The sequence below is a fragment of the Myotis brandtii genome, unplaced genomic scaffold (assembly GCF_000412655.1).
Source record: "Myotis brandtii unplaced genomic scaffold, ASM41265v1 scaffold250, whole genome shotgun sequence".
In the NCBI taxonomy this organism is placed as follows: Eukaryota; Metazoa; Chordata; class Mammalia; order Chiroptera; family Vespertilionidae; genus Myotis; species Myotis brandtii.
In genome coordinates, this window is record NW_005359478.1 from 6867203 (window position 1) to 6880546 (window position 13344).

Sequence of the window (13344 nt, forward strand, 5' to 3'; positions counted from 1 at the left end):
TCTTCATTGTCAGGACTGATGAGAAAATGACTTTAAAAATTAATCAAGACTCTCTCAGATATAGGAACTAATGCTGTGGCAAACTATTAAGCTGAAACAGTTTTTAGGTTAGAGCATGCTATCATCTTTGTTGAAGTCACCATTAACTCTTGACTGATCACCTTCCTACTTGTACTCTTGCTCCATCCATCCACTCACAATAAATGAGATCATGTTGTTCCACTTAACCCTTCCTTGGCACTGCTTTTATAACAAAATTCAAATTCTCAACCATACCCTAAAAGGCTCCACATATCTAGTGGGCTCCTCTACTTCTTCAAACTCACCCCATACGTGTCTCTTCCTTGTTTATTAATGCCAGCCATGCTCATCTTTCTGAAGCTGTGGCTCAGTCCCATAAATTTTCTGATGTCTAGTAACTCCATCTTGTTACAAGAACTTTACAAAGTTCTTCAATCTTTAATGTTTCAAATGCACATGTTGTGTCTAAGAAACCCTCTACAAATCTGCTGAAATAGAGATTAGACTGAAAGATAAAACCCAAATTCTTCTTGAGTTAAAGTGGTTTTTTTTTGGGTGTTAGAATGTACATTATCTTTAAGCTTTATTTAACTGATGTTATTTTTCCAAGAAATAGTAATAGTTTGATGTTGACATCCTACAAAAAATACCACAAATTTAAAAATTGTTTCTTACTATTTACAAGAAAAGAAGTTAAAACATAAATTTAAATAAAGCATTGCCTTAAAATAATTCATTTAAAAAATTCAGTCCCTTTGTTAACTAAAGTACCTTATTACATCATTCCAAACACGTGAAAATTAACATGACCACCCCCCAAAATAAAATATTTTTAAAAATCAGATCACATAAAATACCACAACAATCTGCTTCTATTTTAGCACATTCAGAGACATGAACTCTCTGCTTCCTGTTTTGATGATTTTTCTGGACCCATCTGCCTACGTGAAGTTCTTCAAGAGAAGAACCTACACTTGAATATTCCTTCTATACCTCTGCAAAATGTCGTTCGTTAGTCTTAGAAGCAAAGGTCAACTTAACACTGTTCTGACTGATGACAGGCATAACTTTTGAATGACAGTGACCTTTTCTCTCAGAATTGAGTCCAAAAGTTTATCAACTCCCAGAAGTTAGTAAGATATAACTGTGAAGCTGAAAATAAAAAATTTCACCTAAGTTTGCGGTAAACTCATTGGATGGTAAAAACTATTCTGGCCCTGGCTGGGTGGCTCCGTTCATTGGGGCAGTCTGCCGTACACCAAAAGGTTGTGGGTTTGATTCCCAGTCAGAGCACATACCTAGATTGTGGGTTCGATCTGTGATTGGGGCTCGTGTGGGAGGCAATAATCAATGTTGTTTTCTCTCTCTTAAAAATAAAAACATATCCTTGGGTTAAGGATTAAAAAAAAAACTGATCTGAATTGATGCAAGACTAATTTTAGCCTTTATTAATCCCATGTTAGGTGAAAGTTGTTTTTTTGCCGCAGAATATTAATGTGTTTGAGAATAGCACATTTATTTTTCCAGACTCTATTGGAGGGTGTTACAAAACGTATTATCATTCATATAGTTATTCACACCAAGTTTCTCCAAGTGTCTATTTTCAAAAATATATGGAGTTAATTTTGTTTATATCTTTTTCTAAAAAGCATACAGATTTTTAAAGTAGCTCAAACAGAAGGCTTTACATTACTTTTGCTTGACCTGCTATTCTACTAACTTCTTTCCTTCTACAAACTGAAAACTATTTAGAAAAGTAACTAGACAGTTTAAGAGATTACATGGCTTAGAAATTTTGGTAACAGAGCTTCCAATTCTTTACCTATATGCCAGGGACTGGCAAACCATTGTCTGTGGGCCAAATCCAACCCTCCACCCATTTCACTGTTATGCCCACTTGTTTACATACTGTCTGTGGCTGCTTTCCTGCTACAAGACAGAGTTGCATAGTGACACAAACCTTATGACCTGCAAAGCTGAAAATATTTACTGTCTGGCTCTTTAAAGAAAGTGCAAGGGTTGAACTAAGTATACATTCTGCCAAGGATGGTACTAATAGCTATGATTGTGTGAAATAAGTTGGTTTGCCTGCATTTAGAGCTTATGACATATACTTGTATGTGTGACACTTCAAAGGCAGAGATATGTCACAGACTGACATTCCCTTTCTGTGTGAATGTGGTCTTAACGAGTCAAAATTTTAGATCTTTGGTCAGAAGTAGAGGGACTGAGGAGTATAGTACTTGCTGACGAGAGAAATCTGGTCAGAGAATGAAGAAAGGAATTTGTATGGTAAAGTTATTAATATTTCCACCTACTGTAAACATTAAATTCACTGAAAGGAACCCACATACTTTTATATTTACGTTGACATGCATAATTTCAAAGAGGTGGGGAAATATGGGCCTTAAAAACTACTCACTGGTACATTATTCTACAGCTCATGTGTGCTGTCTTGAGGAGATTACTGTCTCTTGCCACAACTGACACAAACTTTCTTCATGTGTGCTGTCTTGAGATTACTGTCTCTTGCCACAACTGACACAAACTTTCCCAGCTCAACCATGGCTCAATAAACTTTTATTACTTTTTGTTATTTACTTTTATTTAAAAGAATTTGTTTCCCTATCACAAAAATTAGATAACTACACCATCAACAGCAGCAAAGTCCACAGAGTTACATTGATGGTGCAGAGTTCACTGGGCATTCCCAATGTCCCAAAGGGCATAAAGGAGGGGGAAAAGTAAAAGAAAAAAATACTCAAAACAAATTCAAAACCCATAATGATGTCGGGGAGAGACTTGTCGTGATAGTCTCTATCTTCTTTCACTGTTGGCTGCAGATATACTTCAGCAGGACCACGTACAAATTAACTTGAGTAAACCTTTCATACCAACTCCAGCACCTAATTAGGGGGAGAAAAGGATCAGTTTAATAAAAAGTTTAAGAACATATAAAGAGTTTAATGCATCTGTACTATATTGTAAATGGTGAACTAATTCAGGAAAACTTTCGCTCACGGCTAAAATGCCAAAGAATTTGAAGGAATTAGTCATTAATCCTTTCTTGCTTTTAATTCAACAGTTGGATCAATGCTCTGAGATTAGTTATCTCCAGAGTTAACTAGAAAGAAACTGGCTGATGCATAGCATGGATATAACATTTTTGGAACATATACAGGGTGTGGCAAGAGTAGGTTCATAGTTGTATCCACTTTTGAAAATAATACTAAATTAATAAATAATAATACAAGAATAAACTCTATGTTTATTCTTGTATTTTTATTTATTAATTATTGTAATCAAAAGTGGACACAACTGTAAACTACTTTTGGTGTCTTTCCATATTCTTAAGAAAAGTTTAAGTATTGCTGTTTAGGATTTTAAGCTATTTATTTCTCCCATTGATAAAGAGTTTGCAGTATCAAGGTATACAGGACCTAGTATTTTGCCTTTGCCTATTATTTCACATATTTTCTAGTTTATCATCTGGTGTCAAAATATTTTGCTAGTTATTACAGTAGAGTCTTGTCATAGAAGAAAAGTGAGATATTGCTAAAATTAAAAATGACAAGAAGCAATGATCAGTTATAAAAAGAACAGAAGAAATGGCTAAGAAAGAACATAGAACATGAGAAAAATTACAAGCCACTGTCAAAAAGAATGTAAAATGGAGGGTGCAATTCTAGGTGGCAAAGAATTAAAGGAGCAACTATTCCCCCTCCTGTTAGTGCTAAGGCTTGACTTATACCTGTGCTTCCATAATGGTTTTTGTCTTTATGGTTAGCAAGCGGGCTACTTAACATAAGAGGTGAATGCTGTTGAACAAAATCTTAGATTTATCACTAAGATTCTTTAAGTGCATATGTAACTTTGAGCTTCTGTAGCTACTTTAGCAATTCTAATTGCCTCAAAGGCCAAACTCACAGAAGGATAAGGTGCAGCTTTTTCAATAAATGGCTTGTCATGAGAATAAGAGAAAGGGAGACTGAGAGACTACAGAGAACCACTTAAATCAGAGATTCCATTTATTTGTCCAATGTACTGTGCCCCAAGTGCTAAATATCCAATGGTATAATTAGATACAATTTTTATTTCCGTAAGCTCCTAACTACAAAGAAAAGTAGGTGGAAAACTATGTATGAATTTGACACTGAAACTTGTGTGCCCAGAGACATTTAAGTTTTGGATCAAACTAATGGCAAGATCACATGATCGATCAATTTTCAACAGAACACTAAAATACCTTTTCTTTCCTTGGCAACTGAAGTAAAACCCACTTGTCAGGGAAGAGGACATGAAGAAGAGTAAGATATTTTTAAATCTGGTGAATGTCTAAGCATCTCTAGCTCTATCTTGGAATGCCCTGAGGGTCTTTGGACTGGCATAGAAAAGCTGAACAGCATTTGGCCCACAGCAAATGCTTAACAGCCATTGCCTGTTTTTCATTCTGACCACTCATCAATCCACTGAGCATTCATATAACCTATAACAAGTACTATCATCTTCTCCATAGTTGCAAGCTACTTATTCTTTTCCCCTTCAATCAAAACCATTTCCAAGTAGACATAGACCCATGATTTGGAAATACCTCTAAGGCTAGTACAACTCTGTATTTCCATGTTATAGTTATATTCCATTACAGTCTAAAAATGAAACTGAATTTAAAATGGAGATGTATAAAATAAATAGCTTACCTTAATTGTACCCTGACTGTTAGCAGCAATCAGCACATTGGACTCCTAGAAAAGAATAAGAACTTTTAAAGTATAGAGGATTTTCTGGAGGGCAGTCCAAGAGAATAGATTCCTCTTCGTTCTTCTTTCTTCCCTTCACCCCAAGAAACTAATAGAATCTAAAGCGGGGAACCAACTTTAACATGATTTTAACTACAAATTTTAAACACAAAATTCCTTATTTTGAGAATTAAGTTTTAATAAAAATAATAAAGTTGGAAGCAGAGTAGGAAACTTTCAAATGTAAAGAAAAATAAAAGAATAGATTATTACTAGAAGGAAAGCTAAAAGAAACAATGACTGGAAGAAAACACCAATAAAACTTGAGAAAAACAAAGAGCATAATCCTTTCCATAGAAAACTCCCCCTTCATTCATTTTCTCCCATAAAATACCAGTAATTGATGTAAATGCTACAGTAGAGTCTTGTCATACAAGAACATGGACAGCTATTCAGTATTAGGAATATGGACAGCTATTCAGTATTAGGAATATGGACAGCTATTCAGTATTAGGAAAACAAACAAGTGTGAATATTCATCTGGGAAAAGGAAGGCTGTCTTTCTTTTTAATTATTCTATCATTCAGTATATGCATTTTTAATAACTTTGGTGATTACTTGAAATAGAATGTATGTGGTAATGTATTTTTTATATTCTAAACTTTAGGAAAAAATCATTTCTCTGGCAAGTAGGAAGAGTAGGAACAAAATGGATAAGACTGTCCATTTACTTAAGGAAACTCATTAAGTAAGAAGAGTTGGGACATGTCTCCTGTTGGAAACGAAGAGTCTGGAGCTTGGAAGTGTATGAAGTCTTTTTGCTTTTCAGAGTAGGCAGCTAAAAGGAGGTAGACAGACTCAAAATGCCATAGAGGCCACATGGCTGATGGAACGACCAAGTCCAAACAACAGCTATGAGAAACAGGTAATGTAGTCAAGCCTCAATGAAGAATAGGGTCTGCTTGTATATCCTACAGGCTTCATGACAAAGTGATGAAGACAAGAAAGAAAACTCTTGATCTATATCTGCAAAAGTCAGGCATCTGTGCTCTATAAACTTGTACGTTTCTATTTTTTTACTTCCCTTTGATTCCTAATAAAGTTACTTTTGGAAAATGCTCATGTTTTTGCTACTGGTGTGATAGGATATAATTTTTTCCACAACCCCTCAAAATTATAGTATCAGAACATTCTTTGGTTGTAGTTGGTGGCGATAAAACCCATGGTCCTAATTATATCAAGAAGGAATAAAAGACATGTTTTTGCTGGTGTGGACATGGGAACTCCTGATAGGGGGGTTGGGGACCAAAAAAAACCCCTCAAAATATGGCACCTTGGCATATTATATACTTTAAGCTAAAGGAATCTGAGAAAACAACAGAAGCAGGAAGGTCACTCTGACACCCATCATCCCCTCCCCCCCCCACAACCCATAAAGTCCTTAGGTGAGAAGTGCCCACCCTATACACCGAAGAAAACAACACCTTTATCTCCAAAGACAAAGGGATGCCAAAAAGAATCCAAACAAACAGGACTTGCTGTTTCCTCCATGCTCTGTAACCTACCACATTTCTACACGACTGCCCCTCTTCCTCAAACTTAGCACCAATTACTCAGGCTTGTTTCTTTGGGTCTTCATTTCCTTGTGAAGGTTCCTGTGTCACATAAAGCTTAAATAAAGCTCTTCTTCTGTTAATAAGTCACTGACATTTAATTTTCAGACCTGGTCAGGGATGCTAAGAAGGTTAAAGAAAACTTTTTCCTCCCCTCCCCCAGTATTTCCCTAGGTGAGGTTTTCCCTTAAATCAGCACATGTAATCTTGAAAATAGTAACATGGGTAATACAGTTTTCACTATTAGAATTACTTTCAATATCCACTTTGGACCCAGACATGATCCTTCTGTGAACACCTTCCAGATATGAAGCCACAAATAGCACTGACTGATCTAGTTTCTGTTTGAGCAAAGACTCCAGTCTCCAAGAAAGCCCTGGCCACCATCAGACACTGCAGTCACCCAAAGCTGCTCGCTCTGCTGTGGGAACATACGATGATAGGATGGTGAAAATTTTATGACCAAAGCTCTATCTCTTTCTGCCATTTTAATTCTAGTCCCCTTAAAAAAAAATGATTTCAGTGAGGGGCAGATAGAAACTTCAATGATGAGAGAGAGAGAGAGAGAGAGACAGAGAGAGACAGAGAGAGAGAGAGAGAGAGAGAGAGAGAGAGAGAAACATTGATCAGCTGTCTTTTGCATGACCCCTACTGGGGATTGAGCCCAAAACTCTGGCTTGTGCCCTGACTGGGAATTGAAACGTGACCTCCTGGTTCATAGGTTGATGCTCAACCACTGAGCCACACCAACCAGGCTCTAGTCACCATTTAATACAAAGAAGGAAGGCAGTGCAACCTGGTAGAGATGAAGGTGCACCCTCTCTGCCAGTTTTAGAGATTATAAATTACATAATTCAAACTTCTAATGCTCAGTAGAAGAAAATCTTGGAAAAGTGTAGTATATTATCATACAGTATGAAAGGTTAGGCTCAATTAAATAATACATAAGAGGAGTCTGAAGTCTGTATAATTACTACACTAAACCTAAGTAGGAAGACATCTGATAACTATCCAACAGGAACAAACAATGTCTTTTGTAACCTCAGAACTATTGTGGCATTAACAAGTGATGCCATATCAGATGCTACCAGAGGGTTAACACTAAACATATTTTCATGTGGAGACAGATAAATATCTCATTTACAAATAAGGTAACACAGGAAGTAAGGGCCCAGTTGGAACTGTCTTTTGGGACTAACATATAGGTGACAGAGTGTTGTCCTAAGAATTCTTAGAAACACTCAAAACTGTTCATATTAACAAACAATGAGAAAAAAAAAAAGTTTACATCTCAGTATACCCCCTTCCTGAAAAAACCATGAACTTATAAAAAAGAGATTTAGGATAAAACTGTCTTTCAGATAACCAGGTATTGGTTGACGATAAATTAATTTTTGCATGCAACAGAAAAATAAAACCAGGTTATTATAAATGGTGAAGGAAGGAGACTTCAATTGGGTGGTGAAAACACAATACAATATACAGATGATGCATTATAAAATTGTATCCCTGAATCCTATGTAATTTTATTAACCAATGTCAACCCAATATATTCCACAAAAAAACAAAAGGTTGCTAAAAGTTGGCCATAAAACCAATACAATACAATACAATACAATACAATAAAACCTGGTATTTTACTTAAGCATAGAGGTATGAAAGTGGTAAGTATAAGGTTATTACTGTAGGTTTCAAGTGATTTTTGTTTGCATTTTGAATGACTGGTAGCTCTTAGCTGCAGCTATAGTCTGCTAGAGCCCAAATGTAAATAAATTCTTGCTTAATGAGTTGTTTTCACTTGCTAAGTGAAATAAACACCCTAGCCAATAATTCTCATTTTCTCCCTCTTTCTTGGAAACTGACATTTTTGTTATGAACTCTCCTCAAGGTTATGCTAATATTGCACCTAATATTTTCTTCTTAATATAAAGAGATTAAGGTAAGATAATGGAAAAATTAACAGCAAATGTTTTATAAAAATAGAAGACACATGCACAAAAACCACCTTGCTTATAAAGTGAGTAATACTATACTCACACTGATACAATGCTAGCTTGCCTATAAAAGTGCCATCATAGCTAATATATTAAAATCTTAAGCAAATTGAGAAATAACAATTATTCACTACTTTGCAATTAGAGGACTTATTCCTAGATATAGATATAATTGATTTTAAATGTGAACTAATTTTATTATAGATTTAAATATGTTAAAAGAAATCCCAAATAACACCCATTTCTGGCCATGGCAGAATAACTAGAACAAATGTGCTCTCTTATCAGCTAAAAAAAAAAATTAAAATATGTAAGACAATATTGGACAACAAGCAGTGCAAGACTGTGATTCTTATGCGAAGGGAAACAAATGAGGTGAGTCCTATAACTGCCCTGGCTTTCTGCTTGGAGGCAATTTCTGAACCACATAGCAAAAAAGAAGAATCCAAATAGAGCACAGAGGAATCCAAGCAGATCATAGGACACAGAGATGTAAGTTCAGGGTATCTGTAGGGCAGCTTGAATTTGTACAGCAAAGTAGCATAGATTGTCCTATTTCCTCCCTGCACCCAACTTAAAATTTTTCTGTTAAGACATAATCGTTTTATTAGGTATCCAAAGGAACTTGTGTTCGAAATTAGGGAATACATACTATAAGCTTCTTTTAGGGGTGGATATTAAAAATATTTCACAGACACAGGCACCAATCATAAAAACTAGTACAGTTATGCCATTACATATCTGATTGTCCCTGATTTTAGCATATCCATGGCCACAGAAGTAGTTACAGTTCCATCCAATTTTTAAATATACTAGTAACAGTAAAAAGATATTAAACATCCATCTTCTAATGGGATTTAAAATTTATACAATGAGGATCAAAGTCTGAGCTTCAAACAGCAAAGAAAGATGTGTAACTTAAGGTGTTGGTACAGTGTACAAAAATACTCACTTGCCTTTACATTCAAAGAAGCCCACCTTTAATTAAGATCATCAGCTTTGATTTGTTATCAAGGGGTCACTTGATTCCTATCTTCATATATCTGGTTTGAGTAGAAGCCTACTTTCATCTACTAGATGTACTGAATTTTGTGCAGAAGAAAATTGTAAGGGATATGACATTGCAAGAAAGGATGAAGACACATGTAGTTACAGGGAAGAACATGGCAACAAGTAGACTCAAAAAGACAGGGGCATTGAAAAGGATTTAAAAACACAGGGACAATGTTTACTACATGTAACAATAAAAATTATTAATTAACTTAAAAAAAGAGTTGACAAAAAATAAAAAGAACCAGGGACATTTCTTGGACTTGGTTGAGACATTCTAGAACAGTGGTTCTCAACCTTGGCTGCACATTAGAATCACCTGGGAATCTTTTTAAAATCCTGATTTCTGGGCCTCATCCTCCAGAAATTCTGTTTCTTTGTTATGGGGTGAGGCCACACCCACAACAAAGAAACAGAATTTCTGGAGGATGAGGCCCAGAAATCAGGATTTTAAAAAGATTCCCAGGTGATTCTAATGTGCAGCCACGGTTGAGAACCACTGTTCTAGAAAGTGGTAACGAGCAGTGACAACACCTCTCCAGTATATTGGACACATATGTTGAGATAGGTTCAGTCATAAAGCAGTCTGTTCCCCTGTGTTCATAATTTTTAGCTGGAGGTCATTTTAGTGAAGGGTCTTGAATCTAGATTTGAATTCATCATACAAAGAAACAGAGCAAAAATAATACAAGTATGTAGAAAATTTTTAAATGGTTCCTTAAAATGAAGACTAAAATAGACTAAGGGCTTCTAAAGAGCCTAGAGAAATAAGACTAGTTATTCAACAACTGTCTGATGCAATAACTGCTCAGAGTAAAAGATATAGGGTTTTTAAAACCACAAACAGGATTCTCACACAATCAGTTATAAATAAATTCCCAGCTGTGGCTTGCTTATTAGCACACCCTGGTGCTGTATATAACATGTCAGTGCATTAGAAATGCCATTGCCACTCCCTCTCCGTCCCACACCTACAGCAGAATATACTCCATGAAAAACTAAATTTTAAATTTAGTACTAAGAAGTTAATAATTAATAGCCAACTTTTCCTCCTGGAAGTGGTCATTTTGGAAATTTGGGTACAAGTATAAGAATACATAAATTATATTTTGGAAAATGTACTTTCTTAATGACAAATCAATTCTTAATGAGAAAAACTTAATGAAAGCCAACTCTGATGAGTTCCTTCACATCAAAACTACTATTTGACTTTTACTGATAACCCTGGACTAAACCAATGTGGTCCCTCAGAAAAATAATATTTCTATTTTCATTCCACTTTTTGTCTTTAGTTTACTGAAACAAACAATCTCTATTTTCAAAAACCATAAGATTACTCATAAACCAGTTAAGATGGATGCAGAGGTAACCTTACTTGGTGGTCTATTAACATGTTAAGCACCAAGCCTGTTTTGTCTTCCTTTCTTTTTAGCCCACAATATCCGATTTCACCGATATGCTGGCGGCCGGAGACCGATGAGGTCCAAACGAAAAGTATAGTGTCGGTCACCGACGACTGACATGGCACTTAACGAGTTAATAATCCAGTATACTGTCGGGGAAGGAAGAAGAGGATAAAGGGGGGGATAAATGGTAACAGGAAGGAGACTTGACTTTGGGTGGTAAACTCATAATATGACACAGATGACAGCCTATATAATAAAAGCCTAATATGCTAAGTGTCTGGTCGTCCGTTCAACCAAAGTGTAATATGCTAATGATATGCTAAGGCTGTTCAACTGCTTGCTATGATATGCACTGACCACCAGGGGGCAGATGCTCCAACCAGTAGGTTAGCTTGCTGCTGGGGTCCGGCTGATTGGGACTGAGCAAGACAGGCCAAACATACCCTGGAGCCCTCCCACGTTCCCTCCCTGGCTGGCCCTGATTGTGCACCAGTGGGGTCCCTCGGCCTGGCCTGCACCCTCTCACAATCCGGGCCCTCAGGGGGGCACATTGACTGTCAGGTAGTTCCATCTATATAATAAAAGCCTAAGCGACTGTTACGGTGGAACAACTGGTCACTATGATGCGCACTGACCAGACGCTCAATGCAGGAGCTGCCCCCTGGTGGTCAGTGCACTCCCACAGGGGGAATGCCGCTCAACTAGAAGCTGGGCTCATGGCTGGCGAGCGCAGTGGCAGTGGTGGGAGCCTCTCCCGCCTCCACAGCAGTGTGAAGAGCAGCGAGCCGAGCGGTAAGGAGTGAGGGGTCCCGAACTGTGTGAGGGCGCAGGCCGGGCTGAGGGACACCCCCCACCCAGTGCACAAATTTCATGCAACGAGCCTCTAGTATTATAGAATTGTACACCTGAGATATATATATTACCAATGTCACCCCAATAAGTTCAATAAAAAATTTAAAAAATTTTAAAAACCCAGTACAGGTCCAGCGCAGATATTAACAAATGGCAAAGAGAGCAGTACCTGGAGTGCAGGTTTCTCAGCTTGTATGGAGGGGAACGATCAAACTTAGCCAGCTGTGCTAAGCCAGACAGAGACCTCCATGTTTATGTAGGATCACTGCAATTTGCAGACAAAGGCATTTTTCATTTGTCCACACGGTTGGTACCTGCAGGTCCCATTTTGGTGTGCTTCATTACTAAGAAGCATTTTGCTGTCCAGTCTTTTCTATACCAACTTCCTGACTGCATCAGATTCTCATTTAAATACACTTTAATGCATTCAAACAAGTTATGGAAAATAAACAGGATTTGAGAACCATTAAAAAGACACACAACATACAAACTCAAAGTGATCTTTACTCAGGGAGAAAAGGTTGTAAAAAACATGTACAAGGGAAGGAGGATTGAGATACACAAAAACATTCCATACATTCACCACCCTTCCTTCATTCCCAATGCTTTCCAAAGTCTTCTCCCTTCTCATCAAGAACCTAATCAACTTAATTTCCCTTACCACACAGCACTCAAATATTACCTCCAGACACCTAGTTTCCTTCACAGGACAATAACTCTAGGCTTTCGGATAATCTCCTGAATAAAGCTGGAGAACCATGTGCTTGCAAGGCACATCTGATGGGAAAAAGACTCTGTCTTGAAGAGGGCCCCTGAGCATGGAACTGTGAATATCTAGTTACTAGTGCTATTTGCACAATTCCTCCAGAATACTCTGAGCAAAGCTGTTTCAAGATTTCTGTACTATTTTAGTTATACCATGTAACAGTAGAAACTGCAATGAATTTAACACAGGGAGACCTGGACCTGCATTTGGGGTCTGTCAGTATTTCTTAACCTTCTTAGAGACTCAATTTCTTTAACTATAAAATAAATAATCTTAGGTTCTTTATAGAATTTTTATAAAAACTCAAAGAAAACACAGTAAAGTATCTAACCAAAAAGGAACAGGCATATTATAGACACTCAAAAAATACGTGGCAGTTATTCTTATTAAAATACCCATTTCTTTATAATTAAAATACCAATTTCTTTACAGTTGTTGCAACTATGACTACCACTATATCATTCTAGTCACTATAGTTATGATCTTATAAAATTGATTAAAACCATAAAGTAGATTCTCCAGTTAAGTAGACTTAAATTTTAACATAATTCTAACTCCTAAAAAACTAAGTAGCTGCTGGTGTTGATATTTTTTGCTCTTAAAGTAGAAGCGAGGAATATAACTGGGATCACACTAATGAAGTACAATTAGAGAAGAATATACCTGAATGGCAGCTGGCGGAGTGCACTCTATAGGTGTATCAGCAGCTGTGAGAAGCCAGAAATGAAGGAGATGAAATGGTTAAGAAAGGGATAGAAAAGTAGGGGTTGGGTTAAAAAAGAATGAGAAAATTTAGATAAGTGGGAGGGAGAGAACAAGGCAATACAGATACATGGGGAACAACATGAACACAAGTTCAGAGGTAACATTAGGAATAGAATGGAGGCAATAAAGAAACTTTCTTAA

The 13344-nt window shown here is 36.8% G+C and overlaps 1 protein-coding gene across 3 annotated transcripts in view; it reads right to left on the reverse strand.

Annotated features, from left to right (window-relative positions):
- Positions 1 to 2581: 2581 nt before the first annotated feature.
- The window catches only part of RFWD2 (ring finger and WD repeat domain 2, E3 ubiquitin protein ligase), a 98234-nt gene continuing 87471 nt past the window's right edge, over positions 2582 to 13344 (reverse strand). Inside the window, exons 19-21 of one of the 3 annotated variants that reach the window (XR_001362401.1) lie at positions 13102 to 13145; positions 4719 to 4763; positions 2583 to 2927 (exon numbers count right to left, since the gene is read on the reverse strand). Coding sequence is in view for 2 of the 3 variants with exons in the window: in XM_014540913.1 (XP_014396399.1) it covers positions 2910 to 2927; positions 4719 to 4763 (63 nt within the window). In the remaining variant the exon portion in view is untranslated. Of the gene's footprint in view, positions 2928 to 4718; positions 4764 to 13101; positions 13146 to 13344 lie in introns of all 3 variants that reach the window. The other 2 variants (XM_014540913.1, XM_005867691.2) reach the window with 2 other exon arrangements.